The 16788-nt window shown below is 37.2% G+C and overlaps 1 protein-coding gene across 2 annotated transcripts in view; it reads right to left on the reverse strand.

Moving 5' to 3' along the window:
- The window catches only part of LOC132110671 (B-cell lymphoma/leukemia 11A-like), a 52714-nt gene extending 46022 nt beyond the window's left edge, over positions 1–6692 (reverse strand). The window contains exons 1-2 of one of the 2 annotated variants that reach the window (XM_059517475.1): positions 6201–6692; positions 2703–3038 (exon numbers count right to left, since the gene is read on the reverse strand). In XM_059517475.1, the coding sequence (XP_059373458.1) occupies positions 2703–3038; positions 6201–6255 (391 nt within the window). In that variant the 5' untranslated portion in view covers positions 6256–6692. Of the gene's footprint in view, positions 1–2702; positions 3039–5405; positions 6147–6200 lie in introns of those variants that run through there. The other variant, XM_059517474.1, reaches the window with a different exon arrangement.
- Positions 6693–16788: the final 10096 nt, after the last annotated feature.

Here is a 16788-nt window from a genome sequence, read left to right on the forward strand (position 1 = left end):
ATCTAATCTGCAGATTTATTGGTGAGCAGTCATAATTTCTGAAGGGCTGCCATAGGGAAAGACAGAGTCTTGAAAAGTGCTTGATAAAAAAAAAGTATAGAGCTCCAAATGGCCTTATATCGCGAGCCAAAGCTAATTCAATCTGTTCCATCTACATGTTTTTGGACAACGCATTGCGAAACAGAAGATCATAGGCTGTTACATACGCTGTTAATAAGAGAATTCAAAATCTCATTTAGAAATTACAAATGAAATAAATACATTATGACCATATCAAATGACTGCATGGGAGAGGAGAATGTCTCGGTCATCTCCAGTAAGGCCCCCTGACCGGGATACATTTATGCTGTTTGGGGTAAAACACAGTCATTGCCCCTTTTCTATGCTCACACAGCAAATCCATTCCTCTGTGGCAGTTACAGCCTTTTCTCACACTGAGCAGCTCTATAGGAAATGGAGTTGTTACATCACACATACCAATCCTTACTTGGTCGTCTGAACTAACTAATGATCTTAAAAATAGATTAAATAAATAATAACACTTAATTGATAAAATAAAAATGTAAAATATAACCAATGAATACGAAATAAAAAAAAATCAAAAGTTCATATTAAAATAACATTTATAAAATTAATAAACAGAAAGATATGTACAACATTTTTATATATATATACACATATATCTTAAAAGCATTAAACTATCACCTTTCCTTCAGCCTTGCAGTTTTGTGATGTTCTAGACCACCTCTAACCCAGGTATATATACACACACACGCTCACTCACTCTCTCTCTCTCAAATTATTATGGTTTATACATTCATGGTAAGCTGCAGTCATAACTAACCTTGGATATGTTTTGTCTGAAATCTTCTATAATTTGGCTAATTAATATCTCTTCCCTGTCTGACCTGCCATGCAGCAGATACAGTAATATGCTGAGAAGCTGTTATGGACCTTCCCACAAAATTGTTTTTTAAAAAAATTATTATAATAATAACAAGCACACATAATACCAGTGACCCAACGCTATCAGCTGAACCCTGATACATTATGATGTAAATGAGTTTAATCACCCAGTTTAGCGGCTGACAGAAATAACAGACGTGCACGATAGCCAGCTTGCATAAAGGTTGTATAATTTGTGCTGAAACTGCATCAACATGCTTAAAACAAAGAGGGCAAGCAGACACAAATGACCCCAAATTTAAATGTACTATAGCACAAAAGTGTGTTCCACAGCAGATTATTGTAAATATTTTACACACAATCTAGGAGGCTTCATTTTCTGTATCTCAGACTATGCAAGTGGGAACTGTTGAAAAATACTTCAATACTTGAACTAAGCAGACGATAATTAGCCCAGAGCAAAGGGTCAAGTCCAAATGACTGCTGATGGGTCTAACCGGACCCAGACGCTTCCTGGAACCTGATCTTTGAGGCAGACCAGAGAATGGCCAAACGTAAAGCCAGGCCAGAAAAACAGACTGGAAAGTCTCACTCTCACATTTTCTATATTTATAAAAACAGCCACTCTAAATTGCCTCACCAGCACAAGACACTCATGGACACATAATAACACACTGACAACTGAAAGCAGTTCATTTCACTTAACGTTCAGCTTAAGCAAGGTTAGACTTACTCTACTCTGAGATTCCAGGGTTGTCTTTATTTTAAGTTGTTTACAGTGGAAACTAGGGACTATGTTTTTTATGACTGTATTTTCCGTGTTTTATATAGTGCATAAAGTCAACTGCTAATTAAAATGCACATCCACAAAACTAAAACAAATAATTAGCATTGTGTTATTGTTTCCTGACAAACCAAAATAACCGAACGGCCTTCCATTTCCTTTCCTTTTTGACAGAAAGTGAAAATGTGCAGACATGCATTTGTACGGATAAGATGTGGCTATACAAGTACTCACAACGGAATCAAGATACATCTGTCCAGACCACATGAGAGAGGCTGTGCAGCACAGAGAGGCATTTCCCATGAGCCTGTGGACACACACCGAGGGGGTGGCCTCTCCTGTCACAGCAAGGACTCCTCGAACCGCCCCTCCAGTGCCAAACCCCCCCCTTTTTTTCTCCCTGTAAGGATGAGCAATCCACCATACCATAAAGAGCACACTCTTTGCACTCTACTTCAACAAATCTACAACTTTTAAGTCACAGTCTGCCACTTTGTATCTCATTTCATTACCATGAAGAGTGAACGACAAGTTAACACAGAAAAAGGATTTGAAACACAAAGTCCAAATGTGTTAAACTGAAGCATGCAAGCGATCTTATGGTTCGAATCTGAGCTTGTTTATCCAAATCCCACAGAGTCCATCTGAAAGAGATCCTTGATTCCAAGCAGCGATGATCTTGAGATAATAAATCTGATTTTAAATGCTTTTTTGTTTTTTTCATCTTTGTACTCTGTGAAGTAATGCCGGTTCCTCTTTTGGTCTTCGTAATGGCTTCTCACTTTGAGGTTTGATTGAATATACCCCCTTTCCCCTTCCTGCCCCACAGCTTTTAAATATTCAGCACTCTGATATGTCTCCAGAGCTGCGAATGAGGTGACCCAACGAGAAAGGACATGTGTCTACGATATGTGGCCCACACAACAACTCTGCTCCACCACAAATGTTCCTCACACAAAAACACGCAGAGCCCTTCTATTTATAAGAGGAAAATCACATGAGTTGAAGTTACCTGTAATGTTTTCCTGTTTCGGACAGATTCCTCGAGAAGACGTTGATAAGCGGTCATCGTCCTCCGGCGTGACCTGGACGCCCACCTCCACAGGGTTGGAAGTTCTCCTCAGGTCACCGTGCGAGGGCGATGGGGGCTTATCCACTGCTTTGTCCATGCAAAAAGTGCCATTGCACTGCTTCCTTTTGTGCTCAATGAAAATAAGGATTTCTCCCAAAGGGAAGTTCATCTGACACTGGCCACAGGTGAGCAGGTCCTGGTCTCCCTCTGGAGCTACCTGAACCAGCCCGCGCTGTTCCTGCCTCTCCTCCGAGACCACGGCAGACAGGGGCTCGGCTGCACACAGGAAGAATCCACATGTGACACAGAGGGAACGAAAAGCAGAGGGAATATTAGAGACTGTGTGCTGCAATGAACACAGTCAAGATAAGAGAGCACACAACAGGATCAAAACAACAACAACACACATTTTATGTTAAACCACCACTTTAATTTAGTTTTATTTTCACATTTATCTTTTTATTTTCAGATCTATATTTACCTTAAAAGTTATAACTAATAATAATAATAAATATTTTAAAAAATCTAATAGTCACCGTCAGTTAAACTTCAGTGAACAAGTGTAAAAACATAATATTCACATAACTAATAGCAAGGGCTTGACATCTTATTAACACATTATTTATTATGATATAAAAGTAAAGGCAACAAAATGTTGTTATATTTGCTTTGGTCCATTAACATCTGTGTCTAAAACTACAGTAAATTAATCTCAGCCTGAATCTTTGTTTCACTCAACCATACACACATCTGGATCATGAAATGGCATGGACAGCACGTGTAAATATCCAGAAAACCCAACACAAGTCACAGCTGCAGCAATAAATGCTTCACACAATAGGGACTATTAGTTTTTTTTCCCATCATGAAAAAGTTAGCTGTAAGGTTCACACACACACACACACACACACATATGCAGGTATTTTTTATAATGGTTGTTTAGTGAAATATTTTGCTCATATGTTACACTAGCTTCCTAATGGTTAAGAATCTTGACCTTCTTTATAAGCTGCCAATTTCATGCTTTAATGAACCTAAAGCCACAGAGAATCAAAAAATAGATTTTAATTTTAGTGTGTGATGATTGGATGATTTTGATAAAAAAGAAAAAAGGTGTTAGGATCATGTTCAGGGCGGTTAAATTTACTTCAGCCCAGTCTGGGGCAGATATTATGGGGCAGATGTGGAGTATCTCCCAGCTTAGGAGGAAAATATCCGACACATGAAAATAAATAATAGAAAGCCTACCCGATTTAAAGTGAACTCAAAGTATTTTAGATCTGATTCCTAGATACAGAGTGATTCATAGTGATATTGATTTGTAATGAATTCGTAATGATAACAGCTGTAGAACTTCCAGTTAGGTGTGATTGTGATAAAACACAGAGATAATCGATAGTATATAGGCAAAACTTCAGTCATGATTTAATAATTAAACCGAGCTAGAAAATACAAAATGTGTAACATATATTTCAACTGCAAAAAAAATATGTTATAATAAAATAACCGCTTATATTCAACATTTCAGTTAGCTATAAAATTATTTTAGTATCGCAGCTGCAATCTTAAGATATCTGCACATATGCATATTTTTGAATTAAATAACAGAAACTTTACACACTATGTATGAATGAACATTTTTTATAATATTTTTAGAGATTTAAAATACATTCAAGTGTTTAAAAACAAAAGCAGCTTATTACCAAAAACTATGATTGATAATATTTTTAAATAGCTCTCAGAAAAGTATCTGTGTGTAGTCTATGAACGTGAACACTGGTTTTCAATAAAGTAATTTTTAAAAGTTTGTAATAGCAGCTTCTTCTTTAGAATGTATCTTTCACTTTAAAAATAACTGCCTTCTGTGTAATTATGAATTAGATGTCAAAGGCTATCAAGATAAACTACAATTGGTCTATTTGCCTGAATATCCTTTGCTAGTTTACTTGATCTATTATAGAAAACAAGGTAGGCTATACAATTTATACATTTCATACCAGGTCAGAACAGGGTAAAAAATAAAAATAAAAAAATAACCTGTCACAAGTTCATATACAATACGTTTCGCTCTTGCTAACAGATATGATCAGATATAGATAAATATAGCGGTGAAACTGATCGGGTTCGAGTCAGTTTATGATCGTCGTCTGCCCCCTAGCGGTGGATTTCTGACACGAACAGCAGCGAACACACGGAGTAACCCGCGCTGAGATCCCACAGCCTGTGTGTGGAAACCCAATAATGTTACACGATACTTTACAATGTTACAACAACTCGGGATTTGTGTCAAACATGTGTATCTAATAAAAACGCACACTAATGCTTTTGTAGCTTTACGTTTGAGATTTCAAAAGGTAAAATCGAACAGACAAAAAGACGAGAGCTAAAATGTTTCGTCGTGCTCCTGACAACATTTAAGGTCCATAAAATACGAAGCAGACATTATTTACAAAACTGCAACCTACCACAGTCCTTCAAGGCATGTTTAGACTAAATAATAATAATAATAATTCGAATGATAATTAGGAGAACAGTAGGTCTAGTGTCAAGCTATAAATGTGTGCATACAAAAAGAGCAAACTGACTGGTATTCTTGATACACTTGTATCTAAATAGTTGCATTACATTTAGGTTTCATCTTACCTTTGTCACCGACATTTAAGACAAAAATCAGGTATAAGTACCCCCTTGTACAAATGCACACAAAACGCAAAGAGCGTAGCGTAAAATCGCTTCCTACTGCTTTTAAGCGAAAGCCCATACGAGTCAGTCAGAATCGTTTTTGATTCAAATGTAAGAAAAGCTTAAGTTTAAAATACAAATAATTTTTATGTGCAGATTCCTTGCTCTGCGATGTTAGCCTCACACAAGCGACTATCGTGCTCTATTTGCTGGCAGTGGGTATACGCGCACGCGGCGCTTGTAAACAGTCTGACACGAGATTTTTCCCAATCAAAATTCACTTCCACTCTTTGAAAATCTTCCAAAAATAGTGTGAGAGGGGGGAAATCCTGCCCAGAATCACAGACAGACAGTGTTACAGGACATTCCACGAGATATGAGCTTAAATAAGCGAGCGAAAGCACGCGTGCAAAGACCCACCACAGTCCGGTATATGTGAGCGCTTGCTCTTAAGTGGTCAAGGCGACTAGGGCACGAGAGCCAAGAAATATGCGCCTAAACACAGAGCCGGCGTGAACTTATCCAAGTATAGTGATGGAAAGCAAACTTTTGTGGCATTTCGGAGGACGAATGTGCGCGTAAAGACATTTCAGAGATGGGAACGTTCTCTTCACTAAAGTCCACTTGATCTGCGCTGTCCCAATGTCCAGTGTGTCTTCACTGAGAATTACGCTGCTCTCCAGCAACTCAACGCTACAGAACGGAACCAAAATCAGGTAAAGCGAACGGGCACAACATATATTTGTCTTTACTTACGCGAAAAATCCCGTTTGCTTAAGTGCTGGGGTTTGCCTTGCTTGCGGCGAGACATGGTGGTTGGTGGCGGCTTTCAGCTCGGTTCACATCGGGAGAGCCGGGTTAGAAGGGAGACTCCAGAGAAAATATCTTCATCAATGCCTTTGACATCCAAAATAAATTAGAAATAATACAAAGATGGCGAGGGGAAGATGGATTGTGGGATAGCCGTCATGGCTTTTTTGAAAAGAGAGAGAGAGAGATGAAAAAATGGCAAAAGCCCCCCTGAGCTGCAAGTTCAAGTGCGGACGTGACGTCCCTGCGAACTTGAACGTCAGGAGATGGATGGACACAGACATACAGAACATGGGCAGGGCAAAGCCGTGGAGTGGGAGGAGGGAGTGGAAATAACAAAACCAATGGACACTCATTAGGGGCTGGACATGAAAAATAGACCCGAGGAAGCCAATGGACAGAAAGATCAGGGGGCCGGACAAGAGGCGAGAGAGAGAGAGCGAGAGACACGCACACACAGGAAGAGAGAGAGAGTAGGAGATATGTTTAATGAAAGCAGTGTGCGCTGCGTCGTGTGTGTGTGTGTGTGTGTGTGTGTGTGTGTGTGTGTGTGTGTGTGTGTGTGTGTGTGTGCGCGCGCGCGCTGGGGGTGGACGCAGAAAAACAGTGCACGAAAAGCCAATGGACAGGAGATTTAAGGGGGCCGGACATGCTATATATACAAAAAGAGGGGGAGAGGAACCTCACAAATAAGGTTTCGTAGTGGACACTGGTGGTGTTTCAAACACAATCACTCAACTCCTTGTCAAACAGTCAGTCAGAGGTAGCGCGCAAGCTGCTTCTCGGCGAGACACACGTTCGGGTTGCATGAACAGGATAGACAGGTTCCGAGCCGGGGCATGTGGGTTCAACCGCCGCGTGCGCTGCCACATTCCTCCAGAACAGAGAGAAACTTAAGGGACATCACATAGAGCGGGGTAGGATACTCGCTCGCGCGCTTTGCAAACGATGTAGGTGGGACTTAAATACTACAAGAGTGTAATTGTAAAAATATAACAACACACTGACGAATAGATTGTGGGATCAGCCCACTATAAGAAAGGGGCCGGGGTAATAACTTTCAGATGTGTTCAGATTATAGAGAATGGCGACTGGAGGGAGAAGGGGGGTGTCAGTAAACCGCCGCAAGGATTTAGAAATATAAAGATGCTGTAAACGGCGCCGATGCATTCGAAATTAAAGAGACGTGAAGCGTATAACCGAACGCGATGACAAGCTAGTTCAATGCATGAGGTGGGAGGAAGAGAGAGATACCCCTGCGAACTAGTAGAAGTACGACCAGACTATAGCGACTGCTCAAGAGACTCAAAGCAGAGACTGCGTGAACAAGTGACAGTCTGCGGGGAAAAGGCACAATTCAATAGGGAACCGATCGAATGCTGGAGATAATACGTGAGCCGTGAGCGAGCGAGTGAGTGAAACTGCTTTGCAGGCTTATACGGTGACATCTTTGTTTCTGGACCAAGACTGATCACTGTGCTGGTGCGTGAGTGGGGTTTTTTTGTCGGCGCGAGGTTTCAGAACTTTTACGCGAATGTTGAGTCAGGTTTGCGCTGGGTAAAAAGGTCAACTCTGCGCGAGGGCTATCTGGGAATCCCAATGGATGCGCTCGACTGTACCATACTGACAGTGCCGATGCTTTTCAGGTCATTGTTCTCAACAAGTGCATATGATTAAAATAACCGTATCGATCTGAATTTTGTATATAAAGCCTTTGATTTCGTTTCAATGCAGCGCACTATTCTTCAACATGCACAAAGGGAGCTAGATACATTTATAGAACTTTTAAGAGTGAAGCACGTAAATTATGTAATTCGTATATATATATATATATATATATATATATATATATGCTTTAAGCATTGAACATATTCAAAGAAGCATGCCGGTTTCTTTGGTTGGCTATATGATTATTTTAATATTATTAAAGCTAATTCAGATAATTGCTTTTATTTCTAGGCTCTAGCATAAACTGGTTTCTGGATAACAAAAAGTTACCATAGAAGGTTATCATACAGAACAAAGCTGTAAAGCACATTTTGTAATTTGGATTTATTTTCTTAAGCGTCTAATATTTCTGCGATCCTGTAGCGTGATTGACAGAAATACACCACGGATTTCTTTAGGACCTCTCGAGAGGGAATGTACTCAGCAGTTCATGCATACCACAGAAAGATTGCATTGTTTAACCTCGCTCGAAATATTTCCAGCATGTTAAAAAAATATCGTTGTTTAAAAAGTAGTGAGTTAGCTGTAGTCTGAAACCGTGGTTATTGTGAAAACTTTGAGTCTGCATGCGACAATCTCTATACAAAATCTAAATATTTCCTTACGCGTGACTAGCAAATATTAGTGAGGATGCAACGTGTGAAAATAGCGTTTGCTTATGACTGAACGATCTTTCTGTACAAAAGCTTTTGAAGCTGGCCAAATTTGGGGGTGTAACACTAACCATGGCACATGCCCACTCTGGCCATTGGCTGATGGACGGCCTTTTTCCCCACATTTTTACTTTTCTGAAATTCTGTCCCTGCTGCAGGCGGACATTGATCAGCGCAAACGGAGCGTTTACAAGTACTTCAGGAATGAAGCTATCAGGCAGCAACAAAACGCCCCGTACAATCAGAATTTCAATATGTAAATGACAATGCGACTGATCCCATCATAAATCAGTCAGACGTTAAATGCGGTGCAATATCCATCTCTCCAATGCACGGTCAGGCGCGCTCTCTCGTACAGAAGTGCTTCTGTGTGAGAAAGTGACAGAGGAAGCGAATGGAAATGAGAGTGAGAGACAGATTCATGCTTAAAATAACGTTTCAGCTCAATGCGCGAGGCCCTGGATGACACAAAATCCAGATTACCAGACTACATCTACAAAATCTACAAAATACCATGATTGCTGCTGGAAGATCATTTTATTAGAAGGCGAAATTCAAGTAAATAGTAGGGTTCCACTATTTGAGACTACTAAAAATGAATATTGGTCCATGGGTCAGAAAACGGGGGAAAAGCAAGACAGTTGAATTTATTTTTGTCGTGTGCTTGCCTTTCACGGGTAGTGGCTCAAGGAAATTGACTGGCTTGCCCCATGGGCGCATTTTAACATGTGGAAATGACCGCGGGTTTATGCGATAAATCAACGCCCTGTACATGCTTCACTCCTCTCATTTTCCCACTAGCTCTGGCAATTCATCAGCAGATCTGTTTTCCTGCAACTCTTGTCCAGCGCTACTGTCATATTGAAAGAAGGGCTTTATCGGCATTTATGGTTTACCAGCGAGATTAGCACTTAGTTAAAACCCCTCTCGTGCACTTTGAGTGTTAATGAGAGAGCGTGCCAGTGTGTTCGTCCATCTTTGCCTAACTTGAACTAGAAAGAGTTTTTAGGATAAAAATGGGCATTATGTGGCTTTTGTTGTCATTTCTTTATTAATAAAAATAGGTTTTCCGCATGCATTCCAATTGCATTTCAACGTGATAGATTTCAATTCCAATTCATTACATTATCTGACCAAATGTATTAAAACGTTTCGTTTTAGTGCTCAAACAGCACCTGTCACTCATTATTGAGCATTTGATAAACAACGTGTCTGGTAGCCTAAATACTAGTGCCTGTTCTAGCACCAGTTTGTGTTAATTAGTGCTAAACAAACTAATATGCAAAACAAAGAAAACAATTTATGAATCCTTCTGAGTTGGATAATGTTTTATAAATTACGCTCTCGGTTCAATTATTATTTTTTTTATCTATAGGCCTATGTTATGGCTACTTTTGTTCAATCAATTGCAGCGTTATTATTGCACATTATTATTGCACGTTATTCATATTTTTAATTTATACAGGGTACATTTCCTTCTATATTATCTTTAAACTTCTTATCAAAACGATTACAGTACAAATTGAGGCATATTTTACTGATTTAATCCAAATAAGTAAAAATGAAAAAGTTCTTAAACTATTTATATATATATATTATTTATATCATGCGTTAAAATATTTGCCCCTTTATCTTGTTTTATATGCCAGATGTTGCGATTAGTATGTTAAGAACTCCATACTCGGTGGTTCACACAGTCAGTTTGTGGCTGCCATATAGATAGACTCTGGACTCATTTCAGACAGATAAAGACTGAAGGCCATACACTGGATGGAATTAAATCGGCATTGTCTTGTTGTTAGTTATACATTAAATGGCATGCATGTACCTGGTATATGGTTGTAATCATGATATCATCCTACGCGTTTCTCTGGGAAAGCATTTTTGAATCGCGGTTGAGTAATTAAACATGTAAAATGACACTATAAAAGTGTGCATTATTATCGAAATTATTTTATCGCTTCCAAAGCATGTTTCATTTGTAAAAAAAAAAAAAAAAAAAAAAATGACCCTCCAAAAAAGACATCAGTGCGAACTATTTCTTCACTTTGTCCAATGTCACAAAAACAAAATATGTTATTTAACACAAGAAATCAGACTGACCGTAAAATGAATTAGGCCTTTTCGGGTGGCCTGTGAAAGACTTTGACCACCTTAAGTCTACATATGCCACTAAATCCACGTTTTACCTCAAAGGACGGAGAGGGGCGAAATTGGGAATGATCTTAAAATCCCTGGTAAATCAAGACTTGGCTTCTTTAAGGAATTTTAAGCTTCAGCAGTTCAGACACATTCGCGGACTGAAATTAATATTAATAGCTAGATTTCACAATGTGGCATTATCACACTGAGCGATGGTGGGCATGCCATCTGGGTTTTGGCAGGTATTAGATATAATCAAAGGGATTACGTCTCTGTGGAAGAAATTGTAAACGTGAGTACTGATTCTTCTACAAAAAGCAACGGCGTGTGAGTGTGTTAAAAAGAAGAAAAAGAGGAGAGACGGAGAAAATCAGATTACCTGTGAGACTACATGTGGACTCATGCTGTAAGATATAAAGACTACAATTAGGCTATTGTAAGAAGGAAAAAAGCTTTAAAAGAACAAGTAAAATACACACACTCGATATTATTGCGTGACTGTTGTTAGGCTATATCAAGGTGACGCGCTTCACAAGTTCATGCCAGCCGGTGTTCTTGTATTATTAATCTTACATTAATAGGATGATGAATGGAAGCACACTAGGGACGTCCAGTCGTTTATCTGTTAAGGCTTACGTTTATGTTCATTTCATGTTCACAGATTGTGCATAGAAGTTGTACCCTATAAATTATCACTGAAACGAGCTTGCTAAAGCTTTAACAGAACCTAAAACCATAAATATATCCGTAAGGCATATTATAAACATCTTCAAACAGACCTGCAACAAATATATGAATAACACAATTTACATCCCCGTTATAACCAATCCACTCGAAACCAAATGGAGTATCAAATCCATTAATTATTTATTCAATGTTATTGATATCCAGTTGCTCTTAATCTAAGTTAAGCATGAAAGGCAATATGGCAGCAATGTAAAGTATTTAGCATTCAATAACCCGTGACATAAAAACTCTAACTCTTTTAAAATAGACTAAAACACAAGCTAAAATAGGCCCTATGCAAAATATTTACATTAATGCGTTATAATAAACGGGACAGACACACTACAATTAATAATAAATGTTAATTATACACGCGGGATTAACGGATAAAAACTGGTTTCTGATGATGGACAAGAATCGCGGAGTTTGGGAGATTCAGCGAGAAAAAAGCAATGTGCCGTGCTCCAGGCTCCCTCTAGTGTTCAGAATTATGATGACAAGGAATTCCGCTAGACTTCACAAAAAGAAATGAGATGAGAATTAACCAATTTTTGATTAATCAACTGTGTAAAACATAAATAAAACACGACTTTTTACAAAGATATATGTTTGGGATTTAAAACTTAAATCTGGTTCTTTATTCAACCGTGAAGGCACGTTCCTCATCTATTTTTTTCTTTATCCTACTTTTTTTTTTGTACAGCTGAGTTACGTGTAAACATTTTTGACATTCAGTTGCTTGGTAAATTAATTATATTCATTTTTTTACAATTTGTAAAAAAAGACAACAAAACGCACTGCATTGTGACGATGTATTGCGGAGAAGACGACTTCAAGATTTTAGACAGTTTATAAGTTTATACAATTATTATTAATTTGTTCTTGATAAGGATGATGAGGAAGATGATAATCATCAATAAGAAGGCAACATGAAAATCAATGCAGTGCTATGAACGCTTCAGACCAAATACCTTTAAATGACAAAATGATAAATATTCATTAATGTTTGCCTGTTTTGGCCAATTTGCACGAATTGATGTGTAATGTAATTATAAAAACGGCCAAAGTTTAAAGAAATCTATATCTTTTATATTTTTGTATGCATCTTTCATTCGAAAATGTTACATTTATGACCGTTTAAAATGTTATTTTGTTGCCTCCAACGACAGCCTTAAATCTCGACCCACTCCCACTTAGCTACTGAACATGAATATGTCAATCACTAGTGCTTTGTTATTAATAGAACGAAATATAAAAAATCACAAATCACAGATGCAGTGTATTTGCAATCTCTACCGAATTTCTTAGCATAGGCTACCCCTTATCCAGCAATAATTTGGCAAGCTGATTGAAATGATATAATTTCAATCAGACTGCAATCCTGGTTGTTATAACTGCTTCAGAACCATGGACAGCGACTCTTGCAAATGGTTCCCACAGCCACACAAACTCTGGCATGGTATAAGCTTGTCTGTAAACACAGGAGACATGCTCAGGAAACACATTGGTTTTATGGCTCACGATACTGCAGAAAAAAAATGAATTGCCTTTTTACTATAGCGTGATGATAACCAACAATAACATTTTATTTTATCTTTCAACTTGACAATGCACTGATTCCGATTACTATGCCTTCACACTCTACATAGCCTATGGCTATGTTGCACATTGGTTAAAGGTTTTAGTTTTAAATACCTAAAAATAAACATTCAATCATAATTTTCTCACCCACATTCCAAACATTTTTTTCAGTGAAACATAGAGGGCATTTTGAGAAAGGTCTGCGTTGTTTTTTTGTTTGTTTTTGTTTGGTTTTTGTTTTTGTTTTGTTTTTGTTTTGTTTTTTTTTCATACAAGAAAAGTCAGTGGGTACCGAAATGATTTGGTTACCAAAATTATTCAGAATATATAACTTAGTGTTCCACGGAAGAAAGAAATTTATACGGATTTAGAATGACATGAGAGTGAGTAATGGGGTTGAATAAATCATTTTTGGGTTAACTATACCTTTAAGAGTAGGAACACCTCCAGTTATTTACCTGTTGCAAATAAATAACAGAAAAATAAGAAAAGAAAAGGTTTTACTATATGTAGAAGTGTAGTATTGTCTGGTTAAAATACAGCATTAAAGATGGTATTCCTGATATAATACTGTATTCTGTTATATTTATCTCTTTGTTGGAATTATATTCATTTCCATAGTTAAATTTTTTTTTGTGTGTGTGTGATTTATTCAGTGTCTTTGTTCAAATGGACCTTTTATCTTCTGCTTCGAGCACTTTCTTTGTAAATGCTGTTCCGCCAATCTAAAATAAAGTGAACAGTATAGCAAATGAATTTTGAAAATTGTGATAAAATATTAAAGACATAAATAAAATGTTGTTGTCTGGGTCGTTTCTTGGTAAATTGGTGAAGGTATTAATGTAGACTACACACACACACACACACACACACATATATATATATATATATATATATATATATATATATATATATATATATATATATATATATCACCCAAAATGAGAGACTGTTAATGGCACAGTAGAAAGCTTAATTAACGATGTGAAGCTGTGACTTTTCGACACGTTTAGGCGAACACAAGATCCAGTAGTATAAACATTAAATTTGGAATTGATGTTCAAAATAAGTGGAGTCACTGAATGAGCGAGTAATATTTAAGAAGTCACAATTTTTTTTTCACAAGTCGCCTTGAAGATTCTGATTAGATTGTTTGTCTTCAAGTTATTGGAACAGAGAAATTGTGAATTTGTGACATTATTCTGTATAAAGCTTGTAATATAGGCTCTCTCTCTCTCTCTCTCTCTCTCTCTCTCTATATATATATATATATATATATATATATATATATATATATATATATATATATATATATATAGTAGCCTATTGTATATTATATTATATGATATATTATTATATTATATTATCATATATTTCATTTAATTGTTTTTTTAAAGATCCTGAGGTTTTGTAAAAAAAAAATGGTTCAGAATACAAAAACACAGTATAATAATAATAATAATAATAATAATAATATAATAATAATAATAATAATAATAATAATAATAATAATATAGACCGGTATATTATAGTGCCAACGCTAAAAAAAATTAATAATTATTAGAACAGCAGAATTGAGAACTTTCACTCCACATTTGCTCTATAGAGTTGAGTGTGCTGCTCACTGGAGAGCTGCTGGACGTCATCACGCCACGCCACTGGCATGGAACCACTAGATGGTGCTGTGGATAAACGATAAGGCACAGAACACTTATTCTTCAGAACAATCTTGCCAAAAGCCTGGCTCGTGTCTAATCGATTCAGTCACAACATATGCTATTGCTCTATTACGCTTCATCAAATAGAGCAGATACCGCCTATTATAACCCTTAATGAATGTGTGTGTGTGTGTGTGTGTGTGTGTGTGTGTGTGTGTGTGTGTGTGTGTGTGTGTGTGTGTGTGTGTGTGTGTGTGTGTAGTAGTAGTAGTAGTAGTAGTAGTAGTAGTAGTAGTAGTAGCAATATAAAAATAATTAAAATTATATTGACATGTAAAATATATATATTTATATATATATAAGATTACAAAGTAAATAAATAAATAATATTAAGTTAAAATGAATTATACAATTATAGATAGATAGATAGATAGATAGATAGATAGATAGATAGATAGATAGATAGATAGATAGATAGATAGATAGATAGATCCATAAGCAAAGGCCTATAAGAAAAAAAAACAGAAGTATTCTGCAAAAGGGAGCAATACCAGCTACTAAATATAAGGGTAGGCCTATATGCCATTTTTCCCGCACATAATACAATTTCTGTTATGCTTGTTGAATAAAATATACCTACAAATCAAATGTCCATTGTTATTTGATAAATAACACTTCCACCCATCAATAGTGTTCCAAACAGAGTTTCAGTGTCAATTCCCAAATATTTTAAAAAGGGACAAAATTCCTGGCCCCGTATTCAAAAAGAATCTTAATGCAATAAGTAGCTCCTAGTGACAAAATTCTAAGAAAATTCTTAGAAATGTGGGCGTTTACTCTTAAAATTAAAGAAAAAAATCCTAGTAAAGAAAAAAATAATTCAGAAAGCATCTTAACCCTTAAAAGAGGTCTTGAGGTCAAACGTGTTAGGAGCACAGACGATGATTTTAAGAGTCTTAAGAGTTTCTTTAGCAGAGAAGAAAATGGCAGAAAGACGAAGAGGCAGAAGAAATGTGTTGCAGACAATGGATGACAGTGAGTTAATAAGACATTATAGATTAGATCGTGCAGGGATCATGTTTGTGACTGATCTTATTAGAGACGTGCTAACATCTCCGACACAGCACAGAATTGCCATAGCACCAGAAATTAAAGTAATCACTACATTACGATATTTGGCAACTGGGAAAATGCAACAATGCAATAGTGAGGATTTGGGTCTGTCACAACCTTCTGTAAGCAGAGTGATCACACAAACATTTACAGCACTTTCAGAACATCTTATTGTGTCGCAGTTCATTTCGTTTCCACTGGACATTCCCACCTTGCAGGCTCAAAAAACTGCATTTATGAATGTAGTAGGCTTATAGGTGCGCACAAGCAGGGGGAAAGAACCATTAATAGTTTGTGCCATACGCTCCCATGTCTGCTCCCATGTCTTCCCGAATTTTCCTTTAAGAATGGCCTTGTGTTCATCCACTAACTGGGCTAACAGCAAACACTGTTCCTCTGTCCAGTTTGGCTTTCTCGCCCTTCTTGGTTTTGATTCCATGTTTGAAACATTACAGCCAACATTCAAACTGCCACTAGGACAGCAATCACTGTAATTGGAAAGAGTGGAACACTTTTTATCATTCTGAGCCAATCAAATACCTTATAGGAAATTAAAAGCATGGTAAATAAAAAAAGGATTTATATACACACATACAATGTGTGTGTGTGTGTGTGTGTGTGTGTGTGTGTGTGTGTGTGTGTGTGTGTGTGTGTGTGTGAGAGAGAGAGAGAGAGAGAGAGAGAGAGAGAGAGAGAGAGAGAACGGTCAAATAGGAAAATTACGCATGTAAATTCAAAGTGAGAATTAGAATAGACCCTATACTAAAATCACTCTTTTTTTTCCTTCTTGGAAAACCAACCAATCATAGTCTTGAAAAGATTGTGTCATACATAGCAACGGGATCAACCCTCCTGACTAAGATGAAAGTTTTTGTCTTTTCCTTACTCAGAGTTGCTCTCAGATCGGTCCCGAGTCGCTCTTAAGCTAAGACT

Source organism: Carassius carassius, chromosome 30 (assembly GCF_963082965.1).
Source record: "Carassius carassius chromosome 30, fCarCar2.1, whole genome shotgun sequence".
In the NCBI taxonomy this organism is placed as follows: domain Eukaryota; kingdom Metazoa; phylum Chordata; class Actinopteri; order Cypriniformes; family Cyprinidae; genus Carassius; species Carassius carassius.